Genomic DNA, 12,543 nt, shown 5'->3' with positions numbered 1-12,543 from the left:
ACACACGTGCATTAAATAATATTTGGACATAAGGCATAATAACAATAAAAAACAAAACTATTATTGAACAACAAAAAATAGAGTAACGTAAATTATGATGAAACCATTAATTTTTTTTATGAACGTTCTTGCAGATTTATGTCATGCTTTCCCAACTGTTTTAATTATTATAAATATTTTTAAAAATCTATTAGGAGGTAGGCACATGCAATTATTACGAATATGGTTGATTTTTTAAATCGTGTAGAAAAATTATTTCGGTTAAAATTGTATAACATGGTATCTATGCTAGACGAATCAATGAGTTAGGGTAAAATGGTCCCATGCAATGTTCACCGTGCTGAATAAAAAATAAGTGAACCATTATAATCACCGGAAGTGCAGTTAACCTATTCACGTGTTCGATACTTAAATTTTTTTTTACATAATACATTTGTTGAGATTTTAATTTTAGCCAAAAATCGATTAAACATTTCAAATACCGTTTAATTTGACTACTGTTAGACGGGCTTCTTGTTTTTTTTGCAATATTTATATGGCTTAATATTGGACTCCACCGTTTCGATTACTATACATGTTTTGTTCAACTAGTAGAAATAATAACTATGAACATGGCATAAAAAATCTGTATTTTTTTTTCTAATAATTCATCACAGTAATTTTATTTAAAAAATGTTAATTATCTACTGAGTCTCGTGTCGCTATAATAATTTATTATTTCTATCTCAAAAATTAAGCCTATAGAGAATAAAAACTGATCACAACTAGAAATAATTGATGTTAGATATAAGTACTCGTGAAACAGTGTCGATAAAATGTATATGCCTCTTGCCCCCTTATACGTTTTTTGAGTTGAAGGTCGTACATTTTATTCCGGTCGATATAGTAGGTAGCCACTACCGCAACAACCAAATTCGAACAATAATCGATGAATTAAATGTAAGGTTAGCTATAGAATAAGCTAATTTGAAAATCATTCAGTTAGAACTATAGTGGTATATGAGTTAAGCATCTGGTCTTTCACTCTTTATGGACCGCATTTCCAATTTATATTGACTTGAATAAAAATATAAAATAGATACAAATTTAAAGTTACTGAATTTAGATTTATCCAGCCGCCCGAAAGTGTTGAAGTGTGTTTGGGCTTGACATATAATTATAATATACGTTCATGGCAAAACTTAAATGTTTAGAATAAACATGTGTTTTTATAATATATGCCTTCTTTTTATATTAATGGCAGGTCCGCGAATCGTATCACCCCGATCGATATTTTCTACTATTTTGTTACTTCCCGCTTACCTATAGTAATCATAACCCGTTTATGAAAAAAGTATTGAACAAAATTAAGATTTTTTTCTTTGTTACAGGAAATCAGAAAACTTTTAATCGAATTTCCTGTTGAAAGCATTCACATCAGCACGACATCCGGTAGCAGCATGGCTCGAGTGACGCTGGAGGACCCGGAGCTAAGGATGGAAGAATGGGATTTCCACAAACAGTTCGTGTTGAGAGGACAGCGCATACCAGTGTCCCCGACTCCCACTGAAATGCTCTTGTGCGTGGCCAGGTTGCCGTACAGCTACACGGAGGACCAGTTCACCCGGTTGGTGCAAATGTACGGCGAGGTGCGCAAAACGTTTCTGATAATCAGCGAGAAAACCGGTGAGAGCAAGGGATATGGATTCGTCGAGTATTTGAACAAAGAGTGCGCTATTACGGCCAAATGTGGTCTGGATGGTAAAGGGATTGATGACCAGACACTGGTTTGTGATTGGTTGGATGGCAGTCATATCACGTACGAGTCACTTCACTCCAAATGCCTGTATGTGGACAACTTGCCTAAGTCATTCAGAGACATGAGCGAATTCCGTAAAGTTTTCGCCAAAGTCGTAAATCCGCCATATTGCCAGGTCAGTATCTATACACAATAAACAATCATGATGGTTGAATAGTTTAGCTACTGTACAGTGTACATTATGTTATTGTTGTTTAATCGATGCTAAATCGAATAAATTTATTGTTTAGATTGCTCTTAAAAATGGATGTCCGTTGGACTGGGGTCTAGTGGAATATAACACAGCCGAAGATGCAGAACGAGCGCAATCGGAGTTGAACGGACATACATTGAGAGGCCATAATATTCGTATTACGTACTATATACCTGGAGTCAGAGCTATAAATTTGTTTTTGAAACTTTTGAACGAACCGGTAATGGTGTGAAACAATCTAATATTTACTTTTATTCAATTTTAATTAAAAAATAATTTTTTTACTCAGAGCAAATCTAAATGTGGTGGACTCTTGCCAGACCCTCCTCAAGAAGTCATTGAGCAATCGTTGCAAAACCTTTCCAAACAGAATCCAATCTGTAAGCATCTAATAGACAGTAGTACAATATTAATTTAAAGTTGAGTTTAATGATTTTTAATTTTTTTAATTTTAGTTGCACAAAATCTTCAAAATATTATTTTTAATCAAATTAAAGCCTCTCAAATGGGGTCGGAACTGCAAGATTTTAACGATTGTAAGTTAATTAAGATGCTTAATTATTTTATTAACTTAATTGTATTATAACTGATTTTTATTACAAATATTTTTAGCTACACTGAGATCACATTTAATAAACGGCAAAGCTCCACCGACTATGTTGCATTCTCCAACAAGTTTATCTTACATGGGTGCCACTCCAGAAGTAAATTTATTTTATATTTTAAATAATAAGTTTATTTGCCAACTTTTATATCATGTTTTTTATTTTGTTATTTTAGACTTATGGTTCAAGGTTATTACCTAGCCCACCTGTTGGAGAAGTTCCCCCACATTTAAATTCTGGATTATTTGATGCAGATTTAGCCAACCCACTACTGGCTAATTATTATAGAGAACTAATAACCGCTCAGATTTTGGCTGGAACACAAAAGGCTAATGGATTTGGAGGTTTGACTGCCAACCTTAATCCCACATTTGTTGATACCGTACAACAAACTACAAATAATAATAGTACTTTGAATCAAATTGATGCTGTACAAAAAGTTTATCAAAACCAAAATTTGCAAAGTATTGGCCAACAATTAGCTCAACAAATAGCCCAACAACAAATAGCTCAACAGCATATAGCTCAACAACAGATGAATCAACAACAAATTAATCAACAGTTAGTTCATCAACAACAACAGCATAATAATATTGGTCAGCATAATATAAGTCAACAACAAAATGTTGTTATTAATATCTATGGAGGTGTTAATACTACTACACCTCCAGCAACACCAACTCCAACTACACCTACTTATCCATTTGGTTCGTCATTATCTCTTAACTTGGACCAACAGTGGCCAAAAAATACTCAGTCTTCAACAACTGATTCGTATCTAGCCAGTCCCATTGCCGCACCTGAAAAATCGTCTGTGAGTTACTCGCCATCATCCACATGGTCCTCTATGCAGAGCATTGCTTCTACTCCATCTCCACAATCTATGTATTCTCCTTTAGCTCCTAATATCTGGACACCTACTTCATCCACATCATCGCTGTCAAATCAACATGAAACAGCTCGGGGCCAAAAAAGAGGTATTCCTCCATCTCCTGAACTTAGTCCTGAGGGTATGTATATTGGACAGCATTCACAAGGAATTGGAGGCCACTATGCTGATTCCTACTTGAAACGTAATAAGAAAAATTGAACTCCGTTCTCAACTTAGCTTTCTATGTTTTACCTAAAACGTACATAGTTTTTATGTTAATTTCATAGTCCAGGACTCAATCATTATTTTTTATTCTCATTTTAATGTTAGATTTAATAATTAACAAAATCGATTTTAGATTTGCTTCTGTTCATGTTGTATGGGGGCATTTACGCTAACTCTCTGAGTACAGAACATAATAAAAACCTTAAATGGCATGCGTGCAACTTATCTATTTCTGTTTTCTTTATAGCGCCTACATATTTATTTTTGATTTATTAAAAAATCCTGGACTAATTTATTATTTTCAATGTTTTTGTTTTGACCACAATTCAATGTTGACTGAAATGATGTGATATAATGTCATATTCATATTGTTTTTTTTTGTTCTTTTTTTTATATTCTTGATTTATTGCAAAGGTCTAAATTAACTTATTTTATCTTCTCAAGTATTAATTTTATGTATATGTATTTTTCACAAGACATTTCAAATGGGACTTGTTAACTTTATTTATTCACATAGGCATCAACACACTGAATGAACTTGTATATTATGAAAGATAATTCGTGTTTATAGTTGAAAGTTTTTACTTATACTTTAGTTTATGTTTGATTATGAGTTAAATTTGTCATATTTGTCCATTTTTCTTTTTTTTTCTATTTTTTTTCTAGTATTTTTTAGTATGTTTTTTTCTTTTTTTGAAGTCCAAACCAATTAGTATATATTATTTTAATATAAATTTTGATTTTTAAATATAAAAATATTATTATCCATCTTGATGATAAATATTTCTAATTTTAAACTTTTGAAATTCATACTATTGGGCAATCACTGGATCTATTGGATCTACCCTCAATTCCCACTATCGTTAATTATAATATGATGAATAATATATAATATTATATTATTAGGTACTTTTATGTATGTAAGTATAAACATATGTTTAAAATTTGTAGATGTTTAAAACTGTGATTGTACAATTTATCAAAATTACTTTGTTTATAAGCCAAATTGTATTTAACGACGCTCATTTGGTCTAACTACACTCGTTTAATTTTGTTTAAAATAATTTTTTATTAGATGTTGGCATTCGGAAACAAAAAAATATATTTTATCCAATCATCCTAATTTTGTATATTAAGACTGCATAAATATGATAAGGGTATGCAATTTTAATGTTTGTATTACTATTATTACATATTTTCAAAACTTAAAATGTTTCTAAGAATTAAATTAACATATTTGTTTTTATTTTAAGGCTGATTAGTTAACCTGCTTTTTTCATTTTTCAAAAAACATCTTAGAGTAGGCAGTGTTTTTTCTTTATTTATTTATTTTTATGTATGAATCATTTTTGTATGTTACTTATCTCATCAACTGTTATCTTAAATATAGATATATATATATATATATTTTTTAAATTCTTTGTATTGCATAGCATTCAAGCCATGCTATGCTAAGCTTCATTTACGAAGTACAAATTTTCGTTACAATCCTTTATTGTTTAATGTATATAAATTTATCTTTTACTATATTTAATATTATAAGAAAGTACATTATTTACCTTATTGTATTACTTTATTTTAATAACACTTTTTTTTTGCAGAATTAAAATCATTTTTTTGTTTTTAAGCTATTAATTATTTAATATATCAAATAATATTAATTATTTGTATATATTTCTCACCATATTTTTTGTTTATTTATCTTGTGTATTATTTTTTCAGTACTGTTCTTAGGTTGTTAGAGAACTCCATAATGTTTACAAATTTTATTTTTTGTTTCCAAGTATAAGTTAACTGTTAACATTTTTATTTGTATTATCTGTTTAACCTTAAATAATATGATTATCATGACAGTATATAAAATGATATTTATTTAAATATTTCGCCTATTGTTAATTAAATAATTATATACTTTTATTTAATGTCTACAGTTAATTAACAATGTCAAAAAAGGCTGACTAGTATATTCATATGAAATCATAATTTTTCCATTAATTTATGTACAATAAAAATGTGATTTATTATCTGCTGAGATGATAGATCTTCAATCTTCGTAAAACTTTTTTCATAATAATATTGTTATCTTAACATTCTTACGTTATCTAATTATAGAATAATTTTATTTCGTTGATATTTTATTATCAATATTCTTATTCTTTGCTATGACCTTAATATAGATAGAACTTACATCGATGTGATTTCATATACGTTTATTTATCCTTTTTTTTTTTAAGCTTATTAATTTACATATATTTGTTTATGTATCGCTTATTATTTATACATACATTTTTTTTTTAAAATAATATTGAATTGTAATTTTTATTAATATATGATGTGATTGTTCATTAAACAGAAAATAATTTTTTGCAGTATATTATTATTTTTTCTTGATAATTTTTCTTTTTATAGTATTGTATTTTAAAGAAAATGTGAGGAATATATTATTATTTGAAATAACTATGTTTTGTATTTAAGATTTAACCTAATACATTTTTGTTTCCTTAAATCCTTAAACAATGTTTTTTATAGACTTAATTTATTTTGAAAGCTTTGTTAATGATTTTAAACAATTAAGTTTATGAGTTATTTTCAATCAGTTATTATTGTTTTTCTATATTGGTGGTCTTAATGTATTATAAAAAAAAGTGTTACGCATAAATTTGGATTTGGTATATAATTTTAAGCATTTATAGCTGATATAATTTTTATACTTTTTTTTTATAAAAATTTAAAAGAAATATAATGTTTTTTTGAAATTATGAAACAAAATGGTTTCAAGTGTACTCAATATTGAATGTATATATGATCAAACATATTTTTTTAAGAAGTATCAATGATTTTTTTGAGTTTTTGGTATTGAATTTGTGACCAATGCGTGTTCCAGATCACTCGACTGTTTGAATAACACCTAATATTTTTTTAATTCTTAGATAATATTTTCGTATATTATAATTTATAATTCCATTTTCTTTATCTTAATGTTTCACTCATTTTATTCATACACAACATTTTTTTTTCTGCTGGGGTTAACAGGTGTAATATATAAATTATTATTTTCTAAATTTTTTTTATAGATTTTACTGTTGGCTGTGTATTTTCAAAAACCTTGTGTTTACACTGGAAAGTAAAACTCATACTAAACATCTAATACTAAGTTAGTAGGCCGATGACAGCTGAAACTTAAACTTGTACTTATAGAGTATACATCAATAAAAATATATTTAAAGTTGACTATTAATGTCAGTCCCACTATACCCTTGTGATGATAAACTTGATTTAAAAGAAAATGTTTCTTGATGTTATAAGTGTGAATGACTTAAAAGAAGTAAAATGTAAAAAGCACAAGGTAAAAGACGTATATTATGAAAAAATTTAAAAATAACATAATATACAAAATAATTTGAAAATACTTGTATAAATACATAGCATATCTCCATGCCAAATTGAAAAAATGTAAGAATTAAAATGTTACGTACTTTGTGCATACTGCATATTGCATACTGCTTTTGATATTACAGAATATGTCAGTTCATTAATCTCAAAAACATTAATTATAGTTTTAACTTGAGTCTATTTGACACGTTTGTTACTGGGGAAAAAAATATCCTATCTTACTTACTATTATTTGGCAATGGCAATTGACAGTTATTCCGTTTTTTAAACTTCAAGAATTTTACATTAAGTGTTTCTCTAAATAAACAACTTAACATAATACTAACTTATAGTTGCCAACCTGATATGTTAAATATCTGAATTATACATGTTAAAGTAATATTAGCTGTAAAATCTATGAGTAGGTTAGAGGAGGTAGATATGTTGGGTACAAGATAATTTATATTATGTAGGTATCAATTTTTTTTTTAATTGTTACTTATGCTTATACAGTAAATTAACCCAGAAGAAATTGTTATTTTGATATGTTGTAAGGTTACTTAGTACTAACACATATGTCATAAACTTATAAATATGACTACTTTTATATCTATTTATAAAATACTATCTTTTCTATTTTTTTTATTTAAGAAATAAATATTTAATTATATTCTTCGACAAGCTGGAACTCTATGAAATTACATTTCAATTTTATCTCTGCCAGTTTCATTACAATTTTAATTATAATACTGAGCTGTGAGCATAGCTTTTTTTACCAATTTATTACAAGACAATAATGAAAGATATAATCTAAATCAGCAAGAAGATAAAAATTATATAGGTACTGTATTTTGATTCTTATATTTTTTAATTAATATTTAAAAATATGGTTGTTTTTTACAAACATTTTAGCAAGTTTTGAGTAAATAACACCCTTACAAATGTATTAAAAACAATACATATTGAGTTTTACAAATATTACATAGAATTAAATCAAAATTAAAAAATCAAAAATGTGTGTGTTACGTAAAAATAATTTAAAATAGCACATAAGTAAATAGTAGATGCATGTAATAAATATTATAATAGGTTGACCTAACGTCCCGTTTTTTGTACCTCTGGCCTATTGTTCCCTGGGTAATCTTTGGGACATTAAAATGTATAGTTTTTAGAAGGTAGACCAAAAATTAACAAAATCCAAAAATACAATTTGTGAGATGGCTGGAACTGAATATCAGAAATTGCTGGGCTACGATAAGACTATATGGCTACCACTAATGTCTGCTATTGAAAGATTTTTGCAGTTGTATGTACCACATGATAATATGAAAGATTATTTCTTAAGCATTAAAAAACGTTCAATAGTTTCAAAGAATTTTTCCGAGTTGTTCAAATTCCGAATCATGACTTTTTTATGACATGTGAAAAGTGAAAAATATACGACTAAATCTGTGTGTGGCTTTGACCTACGCGTATTGAGCACATTTCTACGGTAATTTGATGCCAAAAAATAAGAATTAGCCTTTAGTTTTTACATCATCCAAGTAAGGAACCTTACATAAGTAATGTCATTGTTGTGTATTGACATATTGTAAAATATAAAATAAATTAAACAGAACGACAATACAGTTTAATTTACATTTGCTGGATCGACTGTTTTTATTTTACACAACAATTTGAACAATTTTGAAGATACTATACGATTATCACCCTTTCAAACCAGGCTATATTATCACTAGCGGTGTGTTATCAACAAAGCAATTGCCGTACTGTAATCTCGCATACTATATTGTTATTATTTCGTGTATTGCTGATTAGAGAAACGGTTTTACAAAATATGATATTCGTCGATTAGTTTTCGATTTCAATTCCACTGACTTCTAAATAATTTCAGAATCTCTCGCATATAATTCAAGTTACGTCATTCGACGAAGTACACACATGAGAGCCACAGAGGTAAGTTTCATTCTATGGTCGTGATCGTACCGCTATTATCTACTGATTAATATATTTTTTACTAATTCGACACAAAACTGGTTCAAACTTTTGGTTTCATGAATAGGTATTATTTACCTCCTTAGACCTTTTGTGTAGTTTTATTTACGTTCGTCTATCGACAATTGCCTATAGCGCCCACTTCCAAATCATTCTCACTATTGTCTGTCAAGCATACTTCTTATTCATATTAATATGAGTTTTACCGTATTGATGCCACAGCATGTAAATGGTGTACACTCACCGTTTCTGTGATTTTCATTTTTGCTTTTTTTGTACAGTTAAATTTGATTTTTATGCATGAGCAGTGCACATGTAACAATATTTTTATCACTGACATATATTCATTTCAGTACTGGATGTTGATATCAACAAAATAAAATATTGACTTTTAAGTATTAATAATAATTTGGGATTCCTCAAGTCTAGAATATGACAGATTAGACATTATATAGTGCATTCTGCATCTTGCTTTTGTTTTTGGTAATGGAAATTAGCCATGTACTTGATAGTCGAAAACATTTAAACATTATTTTATAATCGTAAATCGCAAACTAATATATATCTGTATATTTATGGCTTAATATTTAAAACATATTGATGTGGGTATGACATTGCATTTTGTTTGAATAAAATAAATGTGTAATATTTTTTTTTTTTTTACAGAATTTATAAGCGATCGTTTAATATCCATATCTATTTGTATCAGAAAATGACATTCTATTATAAAGGACGCGAAAAAAAAATACCAAACGTAAAATGCTGGTATAATAAAGCAATAGTATATGATCCGATAAAAGCTGGCAGTATAGATGCCACTGATAATATACCACATGATGCTGGAATTGTTAGAGCCTTGAATTCCGAGTATAAAACATCCTATAAGGCAATAGGAAATCCTCTGAATACAATATTTGTTGGCAGACTAAGCTTAGATACAACGGAAACAGATTTAGAAAATGTAAGATAATATTATTATTCTGAAACAATAACTAGAAAATGGGTTATTGTGTGTTATTGTATGTAAAAACAGAAAATAACAGGTCAACAGAAAGAAATTAAAATATCTTTAGAAGATAATAAGCACACATTGACTCAAAATTGATTACTTATGTATGATTTTTATTGAAACATATGAAACAGTGCTCTATTTCCTTCTACCGATACATAATATGTTGGTACCATATATATAAGTACATAATTATAAAATAATTTTGTTTTCATAGTTTTATACATACATTATGTATACAATATTCTTCATTTTAATTTTAATGAATAGGTTTTCGGATAGTAATAAATTATCATCATTATTTTTTTTTGCCAGGAGGGGGCTTATTTACCTTTACTTTATCATATTTTATGTATACTATTAGATACAAATAGAAAAACCACAACTAACTGTGGTTAAATGCATACTATTTAACTAAAAATATAGTGTAAGTTAAATAATTTATTGTTGTTTATTTTGTTTTAGGAATTTAGTCGCTATGGTAAAATGATAGCTTTAAGGCTGGTTAGAGATTTAGTAACCGGTTTAAGTAAACGATATGCTTTTATAGAGTATAATACGTTTGAAATGGCATTGAATACTTATGAACTCTGTAAATTTCTAGTATTAAAGAATTCAGAGGTATTTGTGGACTTCGAATGTGGACGATTGCTACCTGGGTGGAAACCTCGAAGATTAGGTATAACAATTTATATTTTTTAATTTTTCTAATAAAAAACTTAATATAATTGACATTTTAACTTTGTTTAGGCGGAGGTTTCGGAGGTGAAAAACAATCTTGTCAACTTAGATTTGGTGGTAGAATAAGAAATTTTAGACCACCTTTTAGTCTGGTTAAATTTAGAAAGAATAGATCAAATAATGAGGAAAATGAAGAAAATAGGAAATCAATTACAACTCCTCAATTTACTAAAAAAATGGGTTCAAATTCTGTTAGTGGTGCAACTACATCTGCTCCTTCAATCATATCATTACCATTAACACCTCCGTCACAACCAGCTATTGTTTTACCACTAACACCGCCTTCATATTCAAATGCACTGTTACCATTAACACCACCTTCACAATCAATAATTGTCTTACCATTAACACCACCTTTAAATTCAACTGTCACATTACCATTAACACCACCATCACATTCAACTACATCTTTACCTTTAACACCACCATCAAATTCAATTCCACCTTCTTGAATTATATAAAATTTAAATGATTTATTAATTATAACAGTATATACATTTTTATTTTTGTACTAATTTATCTGAATATTATAATAATTATTATTATTGTATAAAACTGTTTTTAATTCACTTATTATTTCTTATTATTAGCAACTTCATAACATTACAAGTATAATACCAGTATTCCCAATAGTTATTTAGATTTTGCATGTAACCCAACAGGCAACAATACTCCATTCAAAATAAGAACGGTAGTCAGCGGATCCATATATTCAACTTCTTCTATTTTCACGCCATAATTGTAACATTTATTATTGATGTTCAGTATTTATTATTCTCTTTTGTTTTATATTGTAAAATCATTTTTGAGATGTAATAACTTTTAGTTGAAATATCATTAAATTAATAAATTAATTTAAAAATGTTAATGATTATTCCTCAGATAACTGAGGTCATAAGAAACACCTAAGAAATTTGAAGCGTCAGGAATAAAACGATTTACGAATTTGGCCAGAATACAAATCAGGTCAGCTAACACTGGTAAGAGTTCACTGGAACGCCACTTAATTACTATTTGAGGGGCTTAATATAGGCCATTAAAATGACTATTTGAGGGGTTTAATATAGGCCATTTAAATGACATATAAAGAATAACTAAAATTTAAAGTTTTTTAAAAGTGGTTCCATACTGGCCAAACTCCCTTGTCAGTACCAACAATGATTGTTGCAATGTTGTGTAATATCGAGATTACGATTTAGTTACGATAAGTTGTTATAGAGCAAAAAACAATTTTGAGCTTCAAAAACTCGTAATTTTACCAATTTACAGAGATTTACCAGATTGTCACATTACCAACACAGAAGAGAACTTTATCTGGCTAATATTTTTATTTTGTTGGTACTTGGTATCATTGGTTTGTAGTACGCAAATGAAACATATATTAATCTTTATTAAAGAATAATTTAGATTGTACATATATTTAAGTCAGAGAAAAATATATACTATGTGCCTATGTCATAGTTAGAATTGTATTGTAAAAATTCAGAAAGTTATTCTCAGAACATCGTCTCCGTAAGTATTTGTCTGCGCAAAACCATTTTTATCGATCAATGGTGCTATAGTGGTCATTAGGCTTCCTCTTATCCATGTGTCATATTTCCTTTGTATTTGAATTTGATATTAAATTCCTTGTATGTTTTTCTACCTTTAAGAAAAATAAAGGTTAACAGAAATTCAAATTCATTTTCATGAGCATTTAAAGTTGAAATTTTTACGACATTGGATATTTGTCAT

The 12,543-nt window shown here is 28.1% G+C and overlaps 2 protein-coding genes across 3 annotated transcripts in view; both read left to right on the top strand.

Annotated features, from left to right (window-relative positions):
* The window catches only part of LOC111032117 (ribonucleoprotein PTB-binding 1-like), a 32,923-nt gene extending 27,655 nt beyond the window's left edge, over window positions 1–5,268 (top strand). The window contains exons 2-7 of one of the 2 annotated variants that reach the window (XM_022312340.1): window positions 1,371–1,913; window positions 2,029–2,217; window positions 2,281–2,371; window positions 2,447–2,527; window positions 2,604–2,695; window positions 2,772–5,268. In XM_022312340.1, coding sequence (XP_022168032.1) covers window positions 1,371–1,913; window positions 2,029–2,217; window positions 2,281–2,371; window positions 2,447–2,527; window positions 2,604–2,695; window positions 2,772–3,686 — 1,911 coding nt within the window. In that variant the 3' untranslated portion in view covers window positions 3,687–5,268. The remainder of the gene's footprint in view (window positions 1–1,370; window positions 1,914–2,028; window positions 2,218–2,280; window positions 2,372–2,446; window positions 2,528–2,603; window positions 2,696–2,771) is intronic. The other variant, XM_022312341.1, reaches the window with a different exon arrangement.
* Window positions 5,269–8,848: 3,580 nt separating this feature from the next.
* On the top strand, window positions 8,849–11,349 carry LOC111032124 (U11/U12 small nuclear ribonucleoprotein 35 kDa protein-like). Its single transcript, XM_022312352.1, has 4 exons — window positions 8,849–9,020; window positions 9,726–10,020; window positions 10,534–10,747; window positions 10,819–11,349. Exons 2-4 carry the CDS (start codon window positions 9,772–9,774, stop codon window positions 11,259–11,261), a joined length of 906 nt encoding a protein of 301 aa, XP_022168044.1. The 5' UTR covers window positions 8,849–9,020; window positions 9,726–9,771; the 3' UTR covers window positions 11,262–11,349.
* The last annotated feature ends 1,194 nt before the right edge of the window (window positions 11,350–12,543 follow it).

This window comes from Myzus persicae, unplaced genomic scaffold, assembly GCF_001856785.1.
Source record: "Myzus persicae strain clone G006 unplaced genomic scaffold, MPER_G0061.0, whole genome shotgun sequence".
Taxonomy (NCBI): domain Eukaryota; kingdom Metazoa; phylum Arthropoda; class Insecta; order Hemiptera; family Aphididae; genus Myzus; species Myzus persicae.
The sequence above is the reverse complement of the archived record's forward strand: the minus strand, read 5'-3'. Positions and strand labels throughout refer to the sequence as shown.